We start from the raw sequence: 26885 nt of genomic DNA on the forward strand, positions 1-26885 counted from the left end.
AGAAACTAAAAAGTTATGACTGTCTCAATTAGATGACCAAACGTTACTTAATACATTAAGGGTACATTAATGTAATAAAAGGGAACAGAGATTACTTTTCTAAGAGCTACATAACACCCCAAAAAGAGCTTATCTGAGTTATCTGTGCATAGCTTATTAACCTGGGATCCATGGGCCTGGGAATTCCGTGCCACTTCGTAATTCCCCATGGAGTTATCTATATGTGCATTTTTGTAGGAAAGCACTCCATAACTTCTACCAGATTATTAATATTCCTCAATCAGAAATGCTAAGGTCCAACAACCCTGAAAGAAAGCTAGTGACACACACTTTGGGTTATACTTTAAAACTGTATTTCTCAAGATGAAGCCACTCTCTGGTGCTGTTGTGTTTGTAGCTTTCTCTGAAACTCCACTCCACTAGTCTAACCCCACTCACTATGTAGGGTGGGTGCTGCTCAGGCATCTTGACTGCAGAGATGGACTTCCTTTTCCCCAGTACAAGCCACTAACTTAAGAGCTTCCAGGGACATCATATTTTTAAAGAAATCATCTTAGGAAACCAGAGTTTTCCTAAATCAACTTGACAGAAGTAGTATACAAAGTCACCTTTGTGCTTCTGCTCCTTGAGGCTTTAAGCACTCAGTCAAAACAAATCCACTTCAGTAATTTCAAAAATGGGTAACTGAGAAAAGAGGGTAGAGAGGAGCTAGAAAATGATGAATCTGGTTCCTCTTAGAAGAAAGGAAAGAAAAAAAGCATAGCATTAGACACAGAATAATTTGAAATAAAAGTGAACAGGAAGCTTATAAGATGTAGTCGTAGCTATAGAGAGAGGAAAGATTATTTGGAATATGGTGAGTGTGTGGAGTTAGAGTGCTTGAGATAGTGAATGTGAATCTACTTGGAAAATAATTAAGTGTTATGCGAATTTAAAGGACCATAGGGCTACCAGTGTGAAAGGAAATGTGAAAAGAGAGGGTTGTAAAGATCAGCACACAAATAACATATTCAGGTAAAGGTGAATCATTGTCCAAACTTATGACGTCTTCTCCTCAGCCTTGCAGCAAGTCCTTGTGAGTTGACAAAAGTAAGTGCAGATGTTCAGATCATGGGAAAGCCAAAGGGGTCCTTAAAACTCATGTGTGTCCCGCCCACCATTTTACAGCTGAGGGAACAAGTCACTCGGTAATTTTAGGACTTACTCAGGGTTACAAGGCTACACCATAGTTCAACCCAAGTGTCTGATTCCCAATTCAGCATCACTGTACTTTATCATATTCTGCTGTTTACATAGGTTTGAAGGGAAGTTTGTAAAGTAAGTAGGTGAGTAAGTGAAGTCGCTTAGTCATGTCTGACTCTTTGTGACCCGTGGTCTGTAGCCTACCAGGCTTCTCCGTCCATGGGATTCTCCAGGCAAGAATACTGGAGTGGGTTACCATTTCCTTCTCCAGGGGATCTTCCCGCCCCAGGGATCGAACTCAGGTCTCCCGTATTGCAGGCAGATGATTTAACCTCTGAGCCACCAGGGAAGATATTGGAGTATAGTTGATTTACAATGTTGAGTTAGTTTCTGCTGTGCAGCAAATGACTCAGTTATGCATATACATATATCCACTCTTTTTAAGATTCTGTTCTCATATAGGTCATTACAGAGTAGACTTCCCTGTACTATACAGTAGCTTCTTATTAGTTACCTATCTTATTTATTTATTTTTAAACATTTACATTATTTATTTATTTATGGCTGTGCTGTGTTTTCATTGCTGCACACTTTCTCTAGTTGCTGTATCAGTTCAGTTCAGTTGCTCAGTCATGTCCGACTCTTCGTGATCCCATGAATCACAGCACGCCAGGCTTCCCTGTCCATCACCAACTCCCAGAGTTTACCCAAACCCATGTCCACTGAGTCGGTGATGCCATCCAACCATCTGATCCTCTGTCGTCCCCTTCTCCTCCTGCCCTCAATCTTTCCCAGCATCAGGGTCTTTTCAAATAAGTCAGCTCTTTGCATCAGGTGGCCAAAGTATTGGAGTTTCAGCTTCAGCATCAGTCCTTCCAATGAACACCCAGGACTGATCTCCTTTAGGATGGACTGGTTGGATCTCCTTGCAGCCCAAGGGACTCTCAAGAGTCTTCTCCAACACCACAGTTCAAAAGCATCAATTCTTCGGTGCTCAGCTTTCTTTATAGTCCAACTCTCACATCCATATGTGACCATTGGAAAAACGATAGCCTTGACTAGACGGACCCTTGTTGACAAAGTTGCTGTATGGGCTTTCTCTAGTTGCGGTGAGCAGGGGCTGCTCTCTAGTTGCGGATCACAGACTTGTCATTGCAGTGGCTTCTCTTGTTGTGCAGCACAGGCTCCAGGGTGCATGGGCTTCAGTAGTTGTGGTTCCCAAACTCGAGAGCACCGCTCAATAGTTGTGGCACACAGGCTTAGTTGCTGTGTGTCATGTCGGATCTTCCTGTACCAGGGATTGAACCCGTGTCTCCTACATTGGCAGGCAAATTCTTTACCACTGAGCTACCAGGGAAATCCTCTATTTTATATATTGTATTGTGTATATGTCAATTCCAATCTCCTAATCTATCCCTCCCCTCACCTTTCCCCGCTTGGTATGTAGGCTGAAGGGACGATTTTAAAGACTAATCATTGTCTTTTTCTTACCATTTGTCTATAAAACATTTCTCCAGAACAGGCAAAAAAAAAAAAAATTTTAATGACATAATATAGAATGAGATATGTGTTGCTTAGTGCTTCATTCTCGCAGAGTTAATTGTTCTGTGTCCTTTTGTGTCAAACATACCTGGCTCCTACGGCCAGCAAGTCACTTCCCACAACATGGGGTTGTTTCTATTTTGTCTTCTCTTCCAGATTCAAGCTCCTTGAAGGCACCAGAGGTTGTTTTCATCTTACTATCTTCTTGCCACATATGGCCCTTGTCACCTAGTGTGCGCTCAGTGAATGTGTGTTAATTTGAATGTCTTTTATACTGTGAAGAAAAATTGCATGCCTAAATCTATCATTATTTCTAGTCCTTAAAGCACTTTGTTATTGTTACACATTTCCAGTGAGATGTAAACAAACAGTTTGAGAAATGGCAAATAAGGGGTTTAGGCAAATTAGGGCAGATTAGGAAGCAATAAAAAAAGGTTCAGCTAAAGTTAAATGAAACAGCAGGGGGCCAAACGATGCTTTACAGATAGAATATTGTAGGTCGTTAGAGCTTAATAGGCAAATGTTTTCATTTTAAAGGCTATAAAATAATTTTTAACTGCAATTTCCTCACTTTAAAAAATTCCTCTTAAAGGAACAAAAACAGAGAGAGACAAATGGAGAACGTACTATTGATATTTGCTCATAAGTTTTCTTTTTTTTCCCCCTTAAGCTTGATTCAAAGCAGTCTTTTCACACTCAGCCTTCTTCCCATTTACAGAAATGACATTGACCCTTTAAAGATATTTTCTTGTCCAAATGATCATAATTCATAAAATTAAAAGTCAAGTTGACAGTCTGTCTCAGCACCCAGCCAGATCTTCCTGGACCATTGTTCTCAAGGGAAGTGTGGGGAGGTGATTTTATTGCTATTTTTGCAATAATTGTATACTCTTATTTCATTCTCTAGAGCTTTTGTTTCAAGCAAGAATGTGCTTGAACTTCAAAGGATTAAATACAAAGACTTACATATTCACAGGCCAGTCACAAGAACAGACTAGTGAAAGGAAAACAGCAGAGGCGAACTCATTTCTATAATACTGTAACAGTCATATGTGAGAAGGAAAGGAAGATAGATTGCTCATAAAAAGTGGCATATGTCTCAAAGAACTTTTCTCCCTCTTTAGCCTCTCTCTGTAGGATTTTATACTCTTTTTCCCTTTGAGAGAGAGAAGCCCAAATACTTGCCCCTCATAGCAAGTGTAACAAATGCTTGATGAATTAATTGGAATCAGAATCAGAATGAAGTGGAGAAAAAGATTCTTCTTCCTTGTTGCCATTATTGATTACAGAACCTCCTTGAGAGGAATCCACTGGACAGCAGGTCTGGGTGTAGCATTTGGCCTGGGGTGTTGATAGAAGAGTTAAAATTCCCTGCCCTCAAGGAGTATAGAAGCTGCCCAAAAGACAGAACCAGTGTACTTGACACAGTAAGTAAGGTAAACCATTATGGGGGGAACTCCTTCAAGTTCAGAACTATTCAAAGGAGCAGTGGATCTGCGTGCTTTGTCATGAATATTATGAATAGTCATATTAGGAATATTAGGACAGGAAGAATGAATAGGATTGGGAAAGTGAAATACAGTTATATTTGTCTGTCTCTGCATCTGTTTATTTGCCTGGTAATTTATGTAGGCATAGCCCTTAAGGCTGAGAGGGGAGATGATGTGGTTCAGACCTAGGCATGAAAGAAAATTGGCAGGACTGTGTTGAGATGCAAGAAACTAAACAGAGTGCCTGCTGCTGCTGCTGCTGCTGCTAAGTCACTTCATTCATGTCCAACTCTGTGCGACCCCATAGGCAGCAGCCTACCAGGCTCCCCCGTCCCTGGGATTCTCTAGGCGAGAACACTGGAGTGGGTTGCCATTTCCTTCTCCAGTGCATGAAAGTGAAAAGTGAAAGTGAAGTTGCTCAGTCGTGTCCGACTCTTAGTGACCCCATGGACTGTAGCCTACCAGGCTCCTCTGCCCATGGGATTTTCCAGGCAAGAGTACTGGAGTGGGGTGCCATTGCCTTCTCTGAAACAGAGTGCCTAATAGTGATCATTTAGGAGAAAGTGACTAAAATTAAGTAGATAGTTGAGACTATGGAAGGCTTTGGAAGCTGAGCAAAGAAGTTTAGATTTGATGAGGCAGAAAATAAGACATCGAAGCTTTTTAGCATAAGAATGACATCACTGCAGAGGTGGTTTAGGAAGTGTGATGTGGCAGTAGTGTGTCAGACTGGTAATGTCAGAATCTGGAGGCAGAAGCTGGCTCAAGGTCAGTCATTGTGGTGGATACATTAGGAGACTAAGTATTATTATTGTGTGTTTTATTATGTATTATTACTGAGGGGATTGTGGGCAAATAGAAAAGAACATTGAAACCAAATCCACAGAGCAAACTTATTGACTAAATACAAGCAGTGAAAGAGTCAAAGATTCCACTTAAGTTCCCAAGCTTGGCCTGGGGATGGAGGGGTGAAAAGCAGGGGCTGTAACAGTGAGGCCCAACCCTCTACCTTTCAAACATAACGGTTTAAACAACCAGTGCAAAGAAGAAATAATATGTTCATAAGCTTTTTTTATTGTTTAAACTAGAAAAAACCATCATTTTTCAACAAGATTTTTAAGTGACATAAATATGTAGTTTAATAAAACCATGTTAGGGGCTGTTTTATTTATCACATTTAAAGATTATACTTATATTAGTCTATTAATATTACTTATACTAAATAAGCACTGAGGAACTCTACTTTTATTTATTAATTTTATTTTTACTTTTGGCTGTGCTGGGTCTTTGAGGCTCTGAGGGCTTTTCTCCAGTTGCAGCGAGTGGAGGAACTGTCTAGTATGTGGCATGCAGACCTCTCCTTCTGCTGGCTTCTCTTGCTGCGGACTGTAGGCTCTAGAACATGCAGGCTTCAGTAGCTGTTCAGTAGTAGCACATAGGCTCAGTAATCCTGGTGCACAGGCTTCTTTGCTCTGAGGCATGTGGGATCTTCCTGAACCAGGGATCAAACCCGAGTTTCCTCCATTGGCAGGCAGATTCTTTACCACTGAACCACAGGAAAGCCTTTGAGGAACTCTTTTATGGAAGGTGGAACAATGTAAGTCCAGGCCAGTTTTGTATCTGAGTAATCAAGATTGCCAGGAGAAATATCAATAACCTCAGATATGCAGATGACACCACCCTGATGGCAGAAAGTGAAGAGGAACTAAAAAGCCTCTTGATGAAAGTGAAAGAGGAGAGTGAAAAAGCTGGCTTAAAGCTCAACATTCAGAAAACTAAGATCATGGCATCTGGTCCCATCACTTCATGGCAAATAGATGGGGAAACAGTAGAAATAGTGTCAGACTTTATTTTGGGGGGCTCCAAAATCACTGCAGATGGTGACTGCAGCCATGAAATTAAAAGACGCTTACTCCTTGGAAAAAAAGTTATGACCAACCTAGATAGCATATTCAAAAGCAGAGATGTTACTTTGCCAACAAAGGTCCGTCTGGTCAAGGCTACGGTTTTTCCAGTAGTCATGTATGGATGTGAGAGTTGGACTGTGAAGAAAGCTGAGTGCCAAAGAATTGATGCTTTTGAACTGCAGTGTTGGAGAAGACTCTTGAGAGTCCCTTGGACTGCAAGGAGATCCAACCAGTCCATTGTGAAGGAGATCAGTCCTGGGTGTTCTTTGGAAGGAATGATGCTAAAGCTGAAACTCTAGTACTTTGGCTACCTCATGAGAAAAGTTGACTCATTGGAAAAGACTCTGATGCTGGGAGGGATTGGGGGCAGGAGGAGAAGGGGACGACAGAGGATGAGATGGCTGAATGGCATCACTGACTCGATGGACGTGAGTTTGAGTGAACTCCGGGAGTTGGTGATGGACAGGGAGGCCTGGCGTGCTGCAATTCATGGGGTCGCAAAGAGTCAGACACGACTGAGCAACTGAACTGAACTGAAGTAAGATTGATTAAACTAAAATATCTATAAACGGTGCTGTTGTACTTCACAGTTGCACATAGTCGTATTTAGTAAAGACTCATTGAATGCATGAGTGAAAACAAATCCAGGACTAGGTCATGAGGTGAACTGTACACAAGGTGAAATATGACATTAATGGGAGGTGAGACTTTTTGTTGGAGATCAATAACCAGGAGGAATTCATTGGTCCCCATTTATAGGACTTTTAGCAAGACAGAATTGCCACTGTGCATTTGGCAAAAGGAAGGAAAAAAAAAATGTCCCAACACCGATCCATAAGTACCCTGCAGCCCCTTCATGGGGGTGGGGGAAGGAAGAACTAGAACAAACGAAAATCGATTCCGTTTGGCCTTGCCCTCTTATGTCCAATTTTGTGACTCTAAAGAGACACTTCTCTGCAATTCATAGTGCAGCTGCAAAGAGCAGATACAGAACTGTAAATTAGAGGTCAATTTTCTTTACTCTAGAAAGTTCTAGAGTATTTTGGGTGATATAGTATCTGTTGTCTCTTGAGTATTTAGGGTGATATAGTATCTGTTGATATAGGTCAATTTTCTTTACTCTAGAAAGTTCTAGAATATTTAGGGTGATAGAAAAAGAAAATATTAGTCATATAAAAGATGAAATTCATTTCCATATTACTTATTTTATTGGGTCAAACATATAATTATCCTTCATACATCCTTAAAAAAATGTTAAAAATCCTCAAAAGGGAATTCTGCATTTGGCTTAAAATATTTTTATTTATAGTTTGTGAAATTAAAGAGAAATAAATTACTTTTCATTATTCTTTTTTTTTAACACTAGATTCCTCTACTTCCTTCCCCCAACATACCTTTTGTTTTCTTAAGGTGACTGTATTTATGACTTTTTGTTTATTTTGCCCCATTATGTATTTGAATTCTGGTCATCATTTGTGAATTGTCCACACATTATATAGTTCACTTTTCCTGACTGTTTGCCAAATATTTTAGAATAGTGATATCTTTAAATTTTTGCAGATTTTTTTGGTTTGCTAATCATAAGATGTTTATAATAATGTGGTTCCAGCATATATGTTACTTTTTACATTAGTTATGATCATGAATTACTTCATCAACTTAGTCATGACAGTGAACTTAATGGACCAAGTCATCCTACATTTTTGAGATATTTTCCTCACCTGTACCAAATCCTAAAATTCCTCTGCTATGTGCATAACATTAGAAAGATGGTGAAAAATATGGTGTAATAATATTGCCATAAAACTTCATCCAAGAATTTAATAGGGAACTGTTTATGTTCTGCAAGGTTTTTCATTTTTTCTTGATAAAATTATATGCTTATATGGCCTCCATAATACTAATATCTACAAGGAAAAAGTCAGGGTCTTGGCTCATAGTTAGGTAGGATTGCTGGTCAAATCTTTATTCAACAAAAATGGTTTCTGTCATTGCGTATCACAAAAATTTCACATCTTAAAGTAAAATGGGTTTTGCTCTCTGGCCCACTTTTCTAGTCCCTGTTTTACATCATTCTCATTCATTTTGGCACCTCTTTTCTCTGCTGTGTAGCTTCCTATTCCCCCCAACTCTTCTTGCCAACTCTTGTCATGATCCTGAGAGCCTCCAACTTCTGTAAGTCCTAATCTAACTTTCATTGACTTCAGTGATGTTTGACTTCCATCCCCATCCCCACTTGCTTCAGAAATCCACACCCATCTAGATCTTGTGAAATCCATCATCTGACCCTTGTCACCACCTCACTCTCTTCTGCATGAGTTTGTCCTCACCACTAGCCCAATCCTATCTCTTACCCACATTCTCTATCTACATCGTTTTACTTATGAAACCTTCCTATGATGCTACACCAAATTCTGCATGCCCCCCCCATTTCCCTGGTCCTTTTGATAGCAAAACTCCTCAGAGAATTGTCCATACGTCACTTCTCCATTTCTTCCTCTTCATTTTCTCTTATATCCACATCTAGCGGGTGTTTGCCTGCACCACTCCACAAAAGAAGTTCTGGTCAAAGACCCTAAGGACCCGTTCTTTATCAAACGCCATGGCCAATTCCTAGTTCTCATTTGACTAGACCAACTAGTGCCTTGTAGCAAGTTCACCTCTCCCTTCTTTTTGAAACGTCTCTTTCATGAGGCTTCTCACCCACCATTCTCTCCGGATCTACTTCATGGACTGCTCTTGCTGAGTCTTCACTGTTTTTCTCTTATCTGGGGAGGGCACAGTGCGAATGTTCCACCCCAGTTCAGGCAACGAAGAGGCAGCATTCATATAGGAATTTAAAAACAGTAGTAAAACTGACTGGAGATTAGCCTGCTTAATTTTTATTTTTACCACACACTGGCAATTCTAAACAATTTCAAAGTTAAAGCACTTCACTCTGCAGAGTGGGCTGCTCACAGTGTCCTCTGTTTTGGTATGCACTGCATGAAAGTGTATCCTGGGTTCAGTCACGGTCCCTCATATATTCTCTGTTGGTTGCCCAGTTGTGTCAGACTCTTTGCGACCCACGGACTGCAGCCCGCCAGGCTCCTCTTTCCATTCTCCAGGCAAGAATACTGGAATGGGTTGCCATGCCCTCCTCCAGGGGATCTTCCTGACACAGGGATTGAACCCACATCTCTTAAGTCTCCTGCATTGGTAGGTGGGTTCTTTACCACTAGCGTCACCTGGGAAGCCTGTCAATTACTCATGAAGTGAAGTGAAGTCGCTTAGTCGTGTCCGACTCTTTGTGACCCCGTGGACTGTAGCCTGCCAGGCTCCTTTGTCCATGGGATTTTCCAGGCAAGAATACTGGAGTGGGTTGCCATTTCCTTCTCCAGTGGATCTTCCCAACCCAGGGATCAAACCCAGGTCTCCCGCATTGTAAGCAGATGCTTTTACCATCTGAGCCACCAGGGAAGTGTATTATCTATTACTTCTTCCAATGATTTTCAACTCAGATTTCTCTTCCAGGATCTAGTTTCAGAAACTTACATTTTTACTAATCAGGTCTCCTCTAGTTCATGTCCAAAACTGAGCTCATTATCTTTCCTCTCACCTCAATCTTGGACTTTTTGACATTCCTTTTCTTTCCAGTAGAATCACTGTTCTTCCTTTATTCATGATTTCTCCTCAATGGTGACAGATGAAAGTACAATGAATGTTCCAGTGTCCTTTTTTTTAAAAAAAAAAAAAACAACCAAACTCCTCCTCCTCCATCCCATCTTCTGTATAGCATCCCAAACTTGTAGATGTGATCATGGCATCCCCTGCTTAAAACTCTCACTTTGCCCAGATCAAGGGACCCTTTATTGTACTTGCATCCAGGCAAAGAAGAAAAAAAACTTGGCTATGACTCAGAAACCTTTTTTTTTTTCTGCCGCTAATACAGTCCAAAGAAGCAATGTGCCAAATCTCATCAATCTGTTTGCTCATTAATGAATGATTTATTAAATAAACATTTCATGGGTATGCATAAGTATTGTCTTGAAAATTCATGGTAGGTTCCAATAGTACATTTTTCATTCTTGGCTCCAGCCTAGCCTTTCTAATCTTCCTTTTCTGGGACTATTCATACTTTCACTAACTTTCCCTCTCCAGATTTATTTTACATATGTTTGTATCCACCATGCCCTAGGTCAATTCTCGTAAGTATAATTTGGGCTATATGACTATATAAATTTGACCTTTCCTAATGTGGTGAAATCCAGAAAACTCCAAACAGTAAAAACCTGAGGATTATTTACATACACTTTAGGAAACTTTTCTGCATCTTAGGTTAATGGTAAATTTATTTCAGCGATTACACTGTTGATAAAAAGAATTGATCTAGTCATGTGAGGATTTTCTTTTATGGCCGTATTTAAGTCACGAAATAAATAAGTCTGCACATGGGAAGCAATAAGTTCCCATATATATATATGCTAATATATATAAAACTGTATAAGATAGTTTATTATAAATAGTAGTGGTGCATTCCATGTTGGCATATTTACAAGATTAAATATTTAGAAAGTATAGTACAAAGATGGTATTTCCTTCTTTTGTGTGATCACCTAGAGGTGATAATAACAACTTCCATTTTATCCTTCCAATGACTTCTTGTAGCAGACAGAATGGATCACTTTTTCCTCACTTGACAGTGGGAAGACCGACTCCAAGATGCTCATCAGATCAGATGCGTGCTCAGTCGTGTCAGCTTCTTTGCCACCCCATATTCTGTACCCCGCCAGGCTCCTCTGTCCATTGGATTTTCCAGACAAGGATACTGGAGTGGGTTGCCATTTCCTTCTCCAGGATGCTAATAAATCAGTTTAAATCTACAGGGCTTGAGGCCAGAGTTCTAATTCCTATTTTATACCTTTCTCAGTGAACTTGCCTTTGTGCAAACACTAATGTATCATCTCTGGTTCATTAATAATTCCTTCAGAGGAAAAAAATAAATGAATTTTGTTTTGAGAATGTTTTTGGCAGCTCATATGCTGTAGGTGACTGCAGCATAAGGAATAGTCTAGAAAATTACTCAGCTCAATGTCTGTGTATAAATGGAGATTTTTGGAGTTTTGGAGATTGCAGACCTGTATTCTGAAATTTGGCTCATCTGGGAGTTTTTCTCTTAATAGAAGGCTGATAGTGGGAGTTTGGACAAAAGGTTCATTCAGGGTTTTCCATAGGATCTTACCAAAAAACCCAAATGAACTTATTTAGTTCCTTTCAGAACCCAGTACTTTTGTAAATGGCCAAACCACTGTGAAGCAAACAGTCTTTACAATGTGGTTCACATACCATGTTTAATGCAGCATATATAAAATTTGCTTAGAGCTTTAGAAAAAAAAAAAAGAACTTGCAAACTATATTGTTTAGGAAACCAGTGTTTGGTCTTGTTAACATTTGCTATTTCTAAAACATCTACACAAATAATAGTGATATTGAAAAGGTTTAAAACACTAACTCAAATGATGGACAGAGAGTCCACTATATATATAACTGTAATCTAAAATGTCAAAATACCAAACATGCAGTCTTTTCTTTGAAAAGCTTCTATTTAGCAGTGTGGACCAAGCCAGAGAAGAATCATCTGTGAACACATCTACTAATTATTCACTGCTAGATGGTCTTCCTAGGTGGCACTAGTGGTAAAGAATCCACCTGCCAGTGCAGCAAACTCAACAGATGAGGGTTTGATCCCTGGGTCAGGAAAGTGCCCTGGAGAAGGAAATGGCAACCCACTCCAGTAGTCTTGTCTGGAGAATCCCATGGATGGAGGAGCCTGGTGGGCTACAGTCCATGGGGTCACAAAGAGTTGGACACGACTAAAGGACTTAACTAAGTAACTTGCCTCTTCAAACAGTTAGAAAGGGTGGAGGTGGGGTTCAAGCCTGGGTGCATTTGGTTCTTAAGTGCATGGTTATCTTTTCTTTTTTTTTTTTTTTTTTTGCTTTTCCCTAGTACAAACATATACAAAGGTGCAATCAATATTCTCTTAATGAAAGTTTTTAAACAATATAAGCTTCTATGGGCCACTTAGCTATAGCTGAAGTGGGCAGTTTCTATGTCAGTGATGTCTCACCTTTTATCTTTGCTCAAAATTTCAAGCGAAGAGAATGAATCTCAAATAGTTTCCTTTTTCTTTTTTAAAATGACTATTATTTCAACAGAGTTACTTTCTCTGGTTCTCCACAGCCAGAGGGAATGATGGTTTCATGCATAATGGTTCCAAAGACATTTGTCCAAGTCCCTCATTGAATATGATTGAAGTAAAATCTTGGGAATGATGAAATCATTGCAGATTCCAGAAAGCATTTTTTTTTTTTAAGTTTCAAAATTGATTCAACTCTAGAATTGTTGTGGTAATTTTAAAACAAAGTAGTCTTCAGGGAGCAGCACCTACCGTTACAGAAAATTTTGAGATAAAAGTGTGAGCAAAGTTATAGAAGTTTCCAAGAACCAAATAATGACTGAGACAAAGAAATGCAAATTCCTGTAGCAGAAATGATATCCTCATGAGGGGTCTTTGATAGAACTAAAGGAAATAGTGATAAAGATGCACTACTGGACATTTATTTTTTCTATTAAATAACTTCAAAACACTTTTAACCTAATATGAGGCTATTCAGAAAATTTGTCAAATGCAGAGTAGTAATAGAAAGTAGAGGATTAAAAACTAGCTAGGGCTTCCTTGGTTGCTCAGCAGTAAAGAATCCACTTGCCAATGCAGAAGACATGGCTTCAATCCCTGGACTGGGAAGATCCTGGAGAAGGAAATAGCAAACCACCCACATTCTTGCCTGGAAAATCTCTTGGACAGAGGAGCCTTGGCAGGCTATAATCCATGGAGTCCCAAAAGAATTGGATACAATTTAGCAATTAAATAGCAACGAATGAGATAGAAAGCGAGAGGCTGAAATAAGTAGCCAGTGTTCCAACTGAACAAAGGCAATGACTGAGTAGGTTTGAGTAGGGTCTGTGGTCTGTGTTAGAAGCAAATGTGTTCCCATGTTGATGAGCAACCTAGGCAATCCAGCATAGTATGCTAAAAAATGAAAATCATTTCAGACAATATAAAGAGAGATTGTGACAAATCCTATAAGGACTTGAGTTTAAATAAGTGGGCAATTGATTGATATGTAGGAATATTCAGTTATCCCTCAATTATAAGAGAGGTTTGATCTTTTAAATTTGAACAATCAAATAAAATAGAAGCTTAAATAGAGAGATGTATTAGGCACTAGTAAATTTAAGAAAAAATATTTTAGTAACAGTACTTTAAAGTACAAGACATTAAGAGGATATATTAGTAATTTATTGAAACTACCTGATATCAGGAACTTAGTAAATTCTTTTGAGGTCCCATTACACTGAGGTCATAGATGACTCAAGGAGTAGAAAGAAGTGATTGCATGTTTCTGGCCCAGAGGTCCCAGGAGATACTGCTCCCTTACCATATAAAAATAACTTGCAGGTAAAACCAAACAAGGCAAAATACAGGAGCTTTACTTTTCTAGAAAACAAAAAATTACAAATCCAACTCCATTCAGATAATTGACACTAGATCATCCAATGCACTTCAGTCTATTACTGCCTAGAAGAAATCATTTAAGAGAAAACACTGTAAATCAACAACGATGATGTTGCCTGGTTACTCAAAACCATTTGATAGCATGCTGAGTTGCTCAGCTTTTTAGAAGCACATTCTTTGTATCCACATAGGAAAAGGATGGAGAAGACCCCTTGCAATCATTTTTAATTGCAAAGTTGCTTCATCTGGAAACAGTCTTCTCTTTTGCAATGTACAAGAAAGTGCAGAGGTTTTTATTAAAATGTAAACTACCAGAATAGTAATAAATGTTCAACTTGATGCATTCTTCTAAATATGGATATTGTTATGGTAAATCTGCTTTGAAGGCCTTTGAGCTGTTTTTTAGGAAGTAAGAAACTCAAACGTTTTTAGGCTTCTTGGCTCAGGAGTCCTGGGGGCTGCCTGGAGGCAGCCCTGTCCAGGGGAGAAGACAGAGTTTTGGAATCAGACTCACTCAGTTGAAATCCTACTACCTTTTTCCCACTCTGTGCCTTTGGACAAAAATTACTTAAAACATCTAAGTTTGCTATCTCATCTCTTCCATAAAAGCAATGGTTTTTCCATGACAGATTCACTGTGAAGATTAAGGAAATGCATGTAATATGCTTAGCACCTAACAGGTTTTCAACAGTTGCTCACATATTATTTTAAAACTTGAGTATCTTCTAGTATTTTCTCCATATTCCTGTTCTCTAAGATACTTTCTACAATGAGTCACTGAGATGAGGTAGAGGTGGGAGGGGCTTCAAAAGAAATGGGAGGGGCTAGAAAAGTTGTTGACATGTGTGGATTCTCTTTCAGAATTTGGTCTTTTTCTCCAAGAATAAAATAAGAATGGGTTAACATTCTTTTTTTTTTCTTAAAGGATGAAAGTAAAATGGAACTCAAAATGTTACCTAAGACTACAGAAAGTGTTTTTCTTTCCATTATTTTATTTTATTTTTTTATTTTTTTAATTTTTTTAATTTTAAAATCTTTAATTCTTACATGTGTTCCCAAACATGAAGCCCCCTCCCACACATCTCTCCCCACAACATCTCTCTGGGTCATCCCCATGCACCAGCCCCAAGCGTACTGTATCCTGCGTCAGACATAGACTGGCGGTTCGATTCTTACATGATAGTATACATGTTAGAATTCCCATTCTCCCAAATCATCCCACCCTCTCCCTCTCCCTCTGAGTTCAAAAGTCCGTTATACACAGCTGTGTCTTTTTTGCTGTCTTGCATACAGGGTCGTCATTGCCATCTTCCTAAATTCCATATATATGTGTTAGTATACTGTATTGGTGTTTTTCTTTCTGGCTTACTTCACTCTGTATAATCGGCTCCAGTTTCATCCATCTCATCAGAACTGATTCAAATGAATTCTTTTTAACGGCTGAGTAATACTCCATTGTGTATATGTACCACAGCTTTCTTATCCATTCATCTGCTGATGGACATCTAGGTTGTTTCCATGTCCTGGCTATTATAAACAGTGCTGCGATGAACATTGGGGTACATGTGTCTCTTTCAATTCTGGTTTCCTCGGTGTGTATGCCCAGAAGTGGGATTGCTGGGTCATAAGGTAGTTCTATTTGCAATTTTTTAAGGAATCTCCACACTGTTCTCCATAGTGGCTGTACTAGTTTGCATTCCCACCAACAGTGTAGGAGGGTTCCCTTTTCTCCACACCCTCTCCAGCATTTATTGCTTGCAGATTTTTGGATCGCAGCCATTCTGACTGGTGTGAAGTGGTACCTCATTGTGGTTTTGATTTGCATTTCTCTAATAATGAGTGATGTTGAGCATCTTTTCATGTGTTTGTTAGCCATCCGTATGTCTTCTTTGGAGAAATGTCTATTTAGTTCTTTGGCCCATTTTTTGATTGGGTCGTTTATTTTTCTGGAATTGAGCTGCAGAAGTTGCTTGTATATTTTTGAGATGAGTTGTTTGTCAGTTGCTTCATTTGCTAGTATTTTCTCCCATTCAGAAGGCTGTCTTTTCACCTTGCTTATATTTTCCTTTGTTGTGCAGAAGCTTTTAATTTTAATTAGATCCCATTTGTTTATTTTTGCTTTTATTTCCAGAATTCTGGGAGGTGGATCATAGAGGATCCTGCTGTGATTTATGTCAGAGAGTGTTTTGCCTATGTTCTCCTCTGTTAACTTAATATTTATTCTGTTTGGTGGTATATTCTTCATTTTGTGTGCTAAATATTTTACTAAAAATAGTGATACATGATTATTTAATTAACAGATCAACAGGAGGAGTAGAGATGTGTAAATTTTATAAGCCAATACTATCTTAGAGTATACTTGGCAATTTAAATATCCACCCATTATTTAAAAAAAGTCCAGCTTCCATTGACCATGTGCACATGCTTCCTAAACTTACTGATAAGAATATAAAAAGCACATGGCTGCTGCAATAACCAAGTGCAGATTAGATTAGATTTATTCACAAGTCCCAGCACACTTAAATGTAGAATTCTGCTTATGTATCTAGATTGCTTTAAAAAATTAAAAATTCTAGATCTTTCCCTGATCATTATATTTGTATGGATTATAGGTTTGGTTTTTTTTTTTTTAAGTATTATTGCAATTTGCAGGGGGTGGGATCAAGATTTGCCATATGAGAACTTGATGATTTTTGAACTAAGATTAAATGCCTGAATGTTATCAATTAACTTGAAGAATAAGTATTATTCAAATAAGGGAAGGGGAAAAGGAGTAATGAGACTGATAAGCTTATGAATAGAAGTGGCAGGGCAAGGAAAGAGAGAGGGGTAAGGACTTTTACTCTCATAGTTAAAAGTAAGAACCCTAAAACTTTAGGTTTTAAGCTTTGCCTTTGGAGATGTAACTTTTGGGGTTGGTGTAAGAGAAAAGGTGGTTAGCAGAACTCAGGTCAAATGAGAAAAAAATGAACATGAGAAGTAATTACAGTATCAAAAGGAAAGTCACTTTTAGTGTTAAAGATGGAGAAGCTCTATACAGTCAGCAGAAACAAGGCAAGGAGCTGACTGTGGCTCAGATCATGAACTCCTTATTGCCAAATTCAAACTTAAATTGAAGAAAGTAGGGAAAACCACTAGACCATTCAGTTCAGTTCAGTTCAGTTCAGTTCAGTCATTCAGTCGTGTCTGACTCTTTGCGACCCCATGAATTGCAGCATGCCAGGCCTCCCTGTCCATCACCAACTCCCGAAGTTCACTCAAACTCATGTCCATCAAGTCGGTGATGCCATCCAGCCATCTCATCCTCTGTCAGGTATGACCTAAATCAAATCCCTTATGATTATACAGTGGAAGTGACAAATAGATTCAAGGGATTAGATCTGATAGACTGGCTGAAGAACTATGGACAGAGGTTCGTGGCATTGTACAGGAGGCAGTGATCCAGACCAGCCCCAAGGAAAAGAAATGCAAAAAGGAAAAATGGTTGTCTGAGGAGGACTTAGAAATAGCTCAGAAAAGAAGAGAAGCTAAAGTCAAAGGAGAAAAGGAAAGACATACTCATTTGAATGCAGAGTTCCAAAGAATAGCAAGAAGAGATAAGAAAGCCTTCCTCAGTGATCAATGCAAAGAAATAGAGGGAAACAATAGAATGGGAAAGACTAGAGATCTCTTCAAGAAAATTAGAGATACCAAGGGAACATTTCATGCAAAGATAGGCACAATAAAGGACAGAAATGGTATAGACCTAACAGAAGCAGAAGATATTAAGAAGAGGTGGCAAGAATACACAGAAGAACTGTACAAAAAAGATCTTCATGACCAAGATAATCACGATGGTATGATCACTCACCTAGAGCCAGACATCCTGGAATGTGAAGTCAAGTGGGCCTTAGAAAGCATCACTATGAACAAAGCTAGTGGAGGTGATGGAATTCCAGTTGAGCTATTTCAAATCCTGAAAGATGATGCTGTGAAAGTGCTGCACTCAATATGCTGGCAAATCTGGAAAACTCAGCAGTGGCTACAGGACTGGAAAAGGTCTGTTTTCATTCCAATCCTAAAGAAGGCAACCAAAAAATGTTCAAACTACCACACAACTGCACTCATCTCACATGCTAGCAAACTAATACTCAAGATTCTCCAAGCCAGATTTCAACAGCATGTGAACCATGAACTTCCAGATGTTCAAGCTGGTTTTAAAAAAGGCAGAGGAACCAGAGATCAAATTTCCAACATACACTGAATCATTGAAAAAGCAAGAGAGTTCCAGAAAAATATCTACTTTTGCTTTATTGACTATACCAAAGACTTTGGCTGTGTGAGATTACAACAAACTAGAAACTTCTAAAGAGATGGGAATACCAGAGCATGTTACCTCCCTCCTAAGAAATGTGTGTGCAGGTCAAGAAACAACAGTTAGAACTGGACATGTAACAACAGACTGGTTTCAAAATCGGGAAAGGAGTACGTCAAGGCTGTATATTGTCATCCTGCTTATTTAACTTACATGCATAGTACATCATGTGAAATGCCGAGCTGGATGAAGCACAAGCTGGAATCAAGATTGCTGGGAGAAATGTCAATAATCTCAGATATGCAGATGATACCACCCTTATGGCAGAAAGCGAAGAGGATCTAAAGAGCCTTTTGATGAAAGTGAAAGAAAAGAGTGAAAAAGTTGGCTTAAAAGTCAGCATTCAGAAAACGAAGATCATCGCACCCAGTCCCATCATTTTGTGGTAAATAGATGGGTAAACAATGGAAACAGTGAGAGACTTTATTTTCTTGGGCTCCAAAATCACTGTAGATGGTGACTGCAGCCATGAAATTAAAAGATGCTTGCTCTTTGGAAGAAAAGCTGTGACCAACCTAGGCAGCATATTAAAAAGCAGAGACATTACTTTACCAAAAAGGTCCATCTAGTCAAAGCTATGGTTTTTCCAGTCATCAGGTATGGATGTGAGAGTTGGAGCACCGAAGAATTGATGCTTTTGAACTGTGGTGTTGGAGAAGACTCTTAGAGTCCCTTAGACTCCAAGGAGATCCAACCAGTCAATCCTAAAGGAAATCAGTCCTGAATATTCATTGGAAAGACTGATGCTGAAGCTGAAGCTCCAATACTTTGGCCATCTGATGTGAACAACTGACTCATTGGAAAAGACCCTGGTGCTGGGAAATATTGAAGGCAGGAGCAGAAGGGGACAACAGAGGATGAGATGGTTGGATGACATCACCAACTTGATGGACATGAGCTTCGAAAAGGCTCTGAGAGTTGGTGATGAACAGGAAATCCTGGTGTGCTGCAGTCCATGGGGTTGCAAGACTTGGACATGCCTAAGCAACTGAACTGAACTGACGTCATTTTGGTTAAGAGAGCTTTTGTTGTTTACTGGTCCAACTTGTTGTGACCCCACAGGTTGTAGCCTGCTAGGCTTCCCTGTCCTTGGCTATCTCCTGGAATTTGCTCAGATTCATGGACATTGAGTCAGTGATGCTATCTAACCATCTCATCCTCTGCTGCCCTCTTCTCATCTTGCCTTCAATCTTTGTCCCAGCATCAGGGTCTTTCCCAGTGAGTCGGCTCTTCGCAGCAGGAGGCTAAAGTAGGAGTTTCAGATTCCTGAATAAAACTGTATGGATTCAAATCATAGCTCCACCACTTGCTTGGGGCATCCTAACACATATAAAGGGCATCAATCAGCCTCAGATACTGTAAAATGTTAGTGGTAGTGATGGTGGTTGTAATATACTATACAATCTGACTGTTCATACTATAATCAATATACTGTTCCTCAGAAAATGCAGTAATTACTCCTACCTTGTGTTAATAAAAATAATTTGATCCCATTTTCAAATATGTGATCATCACCAAATGGACAGAATAGAGTAAAATACTAGATGAATTGTCAGTGGTATTATTCTTAAATAGTATTAAGTAAGAAAGGTCAGGTGCTAAAGAACACCAATTAGTAATCTAATTAAATAGCCAGGAAAAGAGACAAATCGTGTTAACAGCAGTCAGATTTGTTATTACAGAGCAATTATTAAAGTAAAATATTGAAAGATGCTATATATCATTACTAAGCTTTAAACATGTCATTTTACACAGGCAGAAAAGTATAGATTAATCAGTTCACTTGATAAGTTAAAAGCTCCTTTATTAAAATATTTATATCATTTGTATAAAGAAGGCAGCACTGTTGAGGATATAAAAAGAATTATATGGCATATTGCACTGTGAAAGAAGTGAAAAGTGTTACTTGAATGGTCATGTCCAACTCTTTGTGACCCTATGGGACTGTAGCCCTCTAGGCTCCACTGTCCATGGGATCCTCCAGAAAGAATACTGGAGTGGAATAGCTATTCCCTTCTCCAGGGGATCTTCCCGACCCAGGGATCAAACCTGAGACTCCCACATTACAGGCAGATCTTTACCATCTGAGCCACCAGGGAAGCCCCAAGAATCCTGGAGTGGGTAGCCATCATTGTATTCCCTTATAAAATTATTTAAACAAGCCATTCTCTTCAGAACAGTCTCCATAATTGTGAGATTAAATAACAGATTTTGGTTTCGACATTTTGTACTTTCCGTAAGGGCTTCCCAGGTGGCTCAAGGATATAAAGAATCCACCTGCCAGTGCAGGAGGTGAGTTCAATCCCTAGATCAGGAAGATCTCCTGGAGGAGGAAATGGCAACTATTCTAGTATCCTTGCCTGGAAGATCCCATGGACAGAGGAGTATGGTGGGCTGCAATCCAAGGGGCGGCAAACAGTCAGACGTAACAGCAGCTAAACACACACACACACACATTTCCTTAAATCACTGTCAAATGAAAAGATTTCTATGTGGCAGCAAAGTATTTGGTTACAGTTTATATTTAAGGAATATAATATTTTATGAAATATCAGAGTTTTCATGGGACTAGTGAAAATTTCTTTCTTACCTACCTCCTCCCTTCAACTCCCCCAAATCCTCATACTCTTAGTTTGCTAGATTTCATGAAGATAGGAAAACCTTTATAGACTCCTAAATACTGTGGTAGTGGACATATCCAAAATTTCAGACATTTTTACCAGGCAGACCTGGGTTTTATTTCAAGCTCTGTCAGTTTCGAACTTGGGGACCTGGAACAAATGACCTTAACCTCTTTGAGCCTCTAGACTCATGATTTGTAAATAAAGATTAATCATTGCCTCCTGATTTTATTGTGAAGGTTCACTTCAGTTCAGTCACTCAGTCGTGTCCAACTCTCTGTGAACCCCATAGACTGCAGCACACCAGGCCTGCCTGCCCATCACCAACTCCTGGAGTTTATTCAAACTCATGTCCATTGAGTCAGTGATGCCATCCAACCATCTCATCCTCTGTCATCCCCTTCTCCTCTCACCTTCAATATTTCCTAGTATCAGGGTCTTTTCAAATGAGTTGGCTCTTCACATCACATGGCCAAAGTATTGGAGTTTCAGCTTCAACATCAGTCCTTCCAATGAATATTCAGGAATGATTTCCTTTAGGATTGACTGGTTGGATCTCCTTGCAGTCCAAGGGACTCTCAAGAGTCTTCTCTTCTCCACACCACAGTTCAAAAGCATCCATTCTTCGGTGCTCAGCTTTCTTTATAGTCCAACTCACACATCCATATATGACTACTGGAAAAACCATAGCCTGGACTAGATGGACCTTTGTTGGCAAAATAACATCTCTGCTTTTTAATATGTTGTCTAGGTTGGTCATAACTTTTCTCCCAAGGAGTAAGCATCTTTTAATTTCATGGCTGCAGTCACCATCTGCGGTGATTTTGGAGCCCCCCAAAATAAAGTCTGACACTGTTTCCACTGTTTCTTCATCTGTTTGCCATGAAGTGATGCGACCAGATGCCATGATCTTAGTTTTCTGAATGTTGAGCTTTAAGCCAACTTTTTCACTCTCCTCTTTCACTTTCATCAAGAACAAAGAGGCTCTTAAGTTCTTCTTCACTTTCTGCCACAAGGGTGGTATCATCTGCATATCTGAGGTTATTGATATTTCTCCTGGCAATCTTGATTCCAGCTTGTGCTCCATCTAGCCCAGCATTTCTCATGATGTACTCTGTATAGAAGTTAAATAAGCATGGTGACAATATACAGCCTTGATGTACTCCCTTTCCAATTTAGAACCAGTCTGTTGTTCCATGTCCAGTTCTAACTGTTGAGTCCTGACCTGCATACAGATTTCTCAAGAGGCAGGTCAGGTGGTCTGGTATTCCCATCTCTCTCAGAATTTTCCACAGTTTATTGTGATCCACACAGTCAAAGGCTTTGGCATAGCCATTAAAACAGAAATAGATGTTTTTCTGGAACTCCTTTGCTTTTTTGATGATCCAGCGGATGCTGGCAATTTGATCTCTGGTTCCTCTGTCTTTTCTAAAACCAGGTTGAACATCTGGAAGCTCATGGTCACATATTGTTGAAGCCTGGCTTAGAGAATTTTAAGGATTACTTTGCTAGCATGTGAGATGAGTGCAATTGTGTGGTAGTTTGAGCATTCTTTGGCATTGCCTTTCTTGGGGATTGGAATGAAAACTGACCTTTTCCAGTCCTGTGGCCACTTCTGAGTTTTCCAAATTGCTGGCATATTGAGTGCAGCACTTTCACAGCATCATCTTTGAGGATTTGAAGTAGCTCAACTAGAATTCCATCACCTTCACTAGCTTACATGAAGGTTACATGACTGCTTTTACACAAATAGTTTACCACAGTAGCTGGCAGAGATGGAAACTTAATAAGTTTGTCATTGTGTTCTTTTTATTATCATAAATCTTTGAAAAGTAGCAATCCTTTGATCAAATTTACTTAGATACTGTTTGTTGTTGTTCAGTCACTACTGATGTCTATTTGAACAAATCTGTTGGATACACTGAACTGTGTATGTGTGTGCAATGGTAAGATTATTTGATAAAATAGGATTGTTTTTCCCTAGAAAAGAGGCAGAGAAATTATTTTAAGCACTATATTTATATGTATATATGGTGGTGATGGTTTAGTTACTCAGTTGTGTCTGACTCTTTGGGACCCCAAGGACCATAGCCTGCCAGGCTGCCCTATGCATGGGATTTCCCAGGCAGGAATATTTAAGTGGGTTGCCATTTCCTTCTCCATATGTATATATAAGAGGACTTACTTGTTTTTGGTATATTTGAGAAAGCTTTGAATTTATAGAGTCCTAAGGCTCCTGGGAAGCTTTCATAAAATTCTCATCTTGAGATTCATCTGTTTCAGGATATAGGGTGTAATGTAATGTTTTGAATAAAGGTGTCCTAGGTGATGCAAAGAGTCAACTCATTGGAAAAGACCCTAAAGCTGGGAAACATTGGGGGCAGGAGGAGAAGGGGCAACAGAGGATGAGATGGTTGGATCCATCGTGGACTCAATGGAGGTGAATTTGATCAAACTCTGGGATATAGTGAAGGACAGGGAAGCCTGGCTTGCTGCAGTCCATGAGGTCACTAAGAGTCAGACATGACTTAGTGACTGAACAACAAGGTGACTTTGATATTCTTCATTCTCTCCTTGATCAAGAATATGTTAAAATGAAATTTCTTAAGGAACTCACAATTTATTGAGTAAACAGACATAGATCACATATTATTGCAATGCATCAGAAGTGCTGAGACGTATAAAAGCTAATTGTTATGCAAGCAAAGAGGAAGTGACCCTTGCTTTGGGTTTTGAGGGATGAATGAGAGTTCAACAGAAGAACAAAAAACATTCAAAATATAAAATGAACAATATCAATCAAGGTATAATGAAGGAAGAAGTTGCCAGGAGGAAAAAGTGGGCTTCTTGAGTGATCTATTGATTAGACATCGATGCTGTGATCTATTTGGAAGTTATTCCTCAATTCTTTTTTCTCAAGACTAACTTAAGATATAGTTACAAGATAATTGTTTTTTTTGTTGTTGTTGGTATTATTGTTGGGAATGGGTACTGTGTATTTATTATGATTGTATTGTTTTTAAACAGTTTACCAACAAAAGCCAAAGATCTTGTATGTAGCAGGAGAAACAATTAGTGAACGTAATAATAGTGCTTTGGTATGCACTTCTATTTTCAAGGTTAATTATTTGTTTAATTAAAACCTTCAGAATCAACCACAGATGCTATTGCCTAGAAATATTAGATAAACTCGAGTCTCTTTGGCAGTGTAAGAATTGTATAACAACTTTTTTATCCTCTCAGTAATATATGAGCTTTTCTTACTTTGAAGTCCATATCACATTTTACCTTTATTTGTGTTGTTTTCTCTTACAGTTGCTGATTATCTATGTAATTATTTCTGCATTTTACAAATGAGGAAATCAGGGCTTAGAGAGGTTAAGTAATATACTTGAGGGTTCCCTTACCTGGAAAGTGCTAGAACTCTGATTTTTACTCAAGCAACTCTGTTTTCTTGAAAGATAGTTCTTGAGATATTATGAGAGATTAGACTGGAAAGACATGGAATTCCAGGCAGGGAAATTGTTGTGGAGGCTATTGAAATGATCAGGAAAGATACAAGACAGAGCAATAGAGAAACAGACATGAAAGGTACATTGTAAAATGAAATGAATAACAAGTGTTGAATTGATGTAGAGAAAAAATAAGGTGTTGAAGGTGATTCCTGAAGTCTTGTTAGTCATAGATTCTCCTATAACAGGGAACTCGAAGAGCAGAGTTAGATGGAACTTAGGACTTGGGCGTGAATTTAGCAAACCAGGATGCTGTCAACACTTCTGCTCTGGGGCTCAAGTAGATCAGAATAAAGATGTGGATTTATTGATGACTTGAACTTACTCTTCAGTCTTCTGCAAGTACTTGTTTTCCGTCTTGGTCTCTCACATCATCTCTCCTGTATTGTGTTAGTTGCTCAATTGTGTCCAACTATTTGCGACCCCATGGACTGTAGCCGGCCAGGCCCCTCTGACCATGGAATTCCTTAGGCAAGAATACTGGAGTGGTTTCCCATGCCCTTTTCCAGGGGATTGTCCAGACTCAGGGACTGAACCCAGATCTCCTGCATTGCAGGCAGATTCTTTCCTGTATGAGGTAACAGGGAATTGTATATTGAGAGGTTTTCTTTCTTTTATTTTTTTGATAGAGAAATAAAACTATGTTCCCAGTTTTATGCAATGTACCATTGTCATTGTAATATGTAGGCTTGGCCAAATAACCAAATGCGAAAAATCTGAATGAGCCTTTCCTGTTTCCATATTTTATTCTCTATGATTGTATTTGTTGTGTGTGGCTGATCATGAGAATGAGATCTAGGCTTACTATTCTTTCGACTCATTTGGCCAGCCACTAGGGTGTAAGGTGTGCCAGCGAATTCTACCTGGTGCTTATCTCGTTGAAAGTCAAATTTGGGGTTCTGTGGTATTGACTGACACTGCAGAGCTGACCGTGGTGTGCTGACTACCTTTCATTCTGATGTCCTCTGCAGAAACTGCCTCTTTGGGAGCCAGGACCTGTGAGGATGATCTTACAGAGCAGCAGTTGAGAGCAACCTCAGGTAATTTGTCTTATTCTTGTCTGTCTTAAATGAGTTACATTTGTTACTCTCATAATCTATGAAATAAACTCTCTGGAACTGCCCTAGCTAGAACTGATCAAATCACACAAAAAATTTAAATCCTATATAGAGTATATAAAAATTATATATAATAAATATATAATAAAAAATTAAATATAGTCAAATTTGAATGCATATGTAAAGGAAATTCTCAGAGAACAAATAACTTCTGCTGGATAATTTCTCACATCTACATTTATACACAGTGACATTTTTTACATAAATGGGTGGTTTTATACAACGTGAAAGTCAGTAAGCTGGGTATTGTTTCTCCCCCAAGTCAAATGACCTGGATGCTGGAAGTTAGTTTTGGTAATGAGTTGATTGGATTTTTACAACTGTGTCAATGCAATCACTGGCTCCTATGATTTGCATGCTTAAGTGTGTGTTAAAAAATGGAGGCTATGCATTTTTAGCTGCATTATATTCACATAGTTTAAGAGGAATTTCATCCATGTTGCTATAATACACCTCATTTATTTCTGCTATAAAATGATCCCAGTTTCCAGATTTACACAATTGGAATAATAATGTCAATACAGAACAAAAAATGATTACAAAAAGTCCCTCACATTTATAATGGGGTTTTGAAATATGTTTTAAAATTTCAAGTGAAACTATCCCTCCAATATAAAGTCATGACTCCTCTCTTTAAAAATTTTTAGAAGTAAAGTTTACCTTCACCTATCCCTATCTCATGCAAAGAGTTGACTCATTAGAAAAGACCCTGATGCTGGGAGGGATTGAGGGCAGGAGGAGATGGGGACAACAGAGGATGAGATGGCTGGATGGCATCACGGACTTGATGCACATGAGTTTGGGTGAACTCCGGTAGTTGGTGACGGACAGGGAGGCCTGGCGTGCTGCGATTCATGGAGTCGCAAAGAGTCGGACATGACTGAGCGACTAGACTGAACTGAACTGAACTGAATGCCTATTTCATGAATGCTTTTTTTAAATTTATAAATCATTATTTATTTTTCATCTTATGTTACTTTTCCATAGAAAACCAGAGAATATATTTAAAATAAATTAGCATAAACTTAGTTTATCTTCCTCACTTCAAGCCAAAAAAAAAAAAAATCGCATTAATGACTAGGTTGAAAATAATAGGGCAAAAATCAAAACTATGAGAAACATATCAAACTAAAAAGAGATCACTACCTGTCAATATATTTGTTTTATAAACAAAGACATCAAAATTTATATCTTCAACCTTTCTGAGAAGCTTTATATTTAGATACTCCCATGCCTTCTGGATAGTTTCATGGAGATGTTCTACAAAGAAATCAAATATAACAAATTCCAAATTGAGCTCTCCTCTGCAAACCATTTCTTCTTCTCTTTGATCTTAATTGATTATATCATACCATAGTCCTCATTACCCCAAGTAGGAAAACTCAGAATCATCAATTTACTCAAAATTGCCAGGAACTGTTGGGCATAAGTTTTGAATAAGGCTGATTAGTTCTCTCATTTTTAGATGTTTTGTGTGTATGTGCCAAATCACTTCAGCCGTGTCTGACTCTTTGCAACCTTATGGACTTGTAGCCCTCCAGGCTCCTCTGTCCATGAGATTCTCTAGGCAAGAATACTGGAGTGGGTTGCCATTCCCTTCT

The 26885-nt window shown here is 38.9% G+C and overlaps 1 protein-coding gene across 4 annotated transcripts in view; it reads left to right on the top strand.

Annotated features, from left to right (window-relative positions):
* ZFHX4 (zinc finger homeobox 4) overlaps window positions 1–26885 on the top strand; it is a 212794-nt gene that overhangs the window by 150425 nt on the left and 35484 nt on the right. For all 4 annotated transcript variants that reach the window (XM_069601055.1, XM_069601057.1, XM_069601058.1 and 1 more), the window contains exon 5: window positions 25138–25206. In XM_069601055.1, coding sequence (XP_069457156.1) covers window positions 25138–25206 — 69 coding nt within the window. The remainder of the gene's footprint in view (window positions 1–25137; window positions 25207–26885) is intronic.

Source organism: Ovis canadensis, chromosome 9 (genome assembly GCF_042477335.2).
Source record: "Ovis canadensis isolate MfBH-ARS-UI-01 breed Bighorn chromosome 9, ARS-UI_OviCan_v2, whole genome shotgun sequence".
Lineage (NCBI taxonomy): Eukaryota > Metazoa > Chordata > Mammalia > Artiodactyla > Bovidae > Ovis > Ovis canadensis.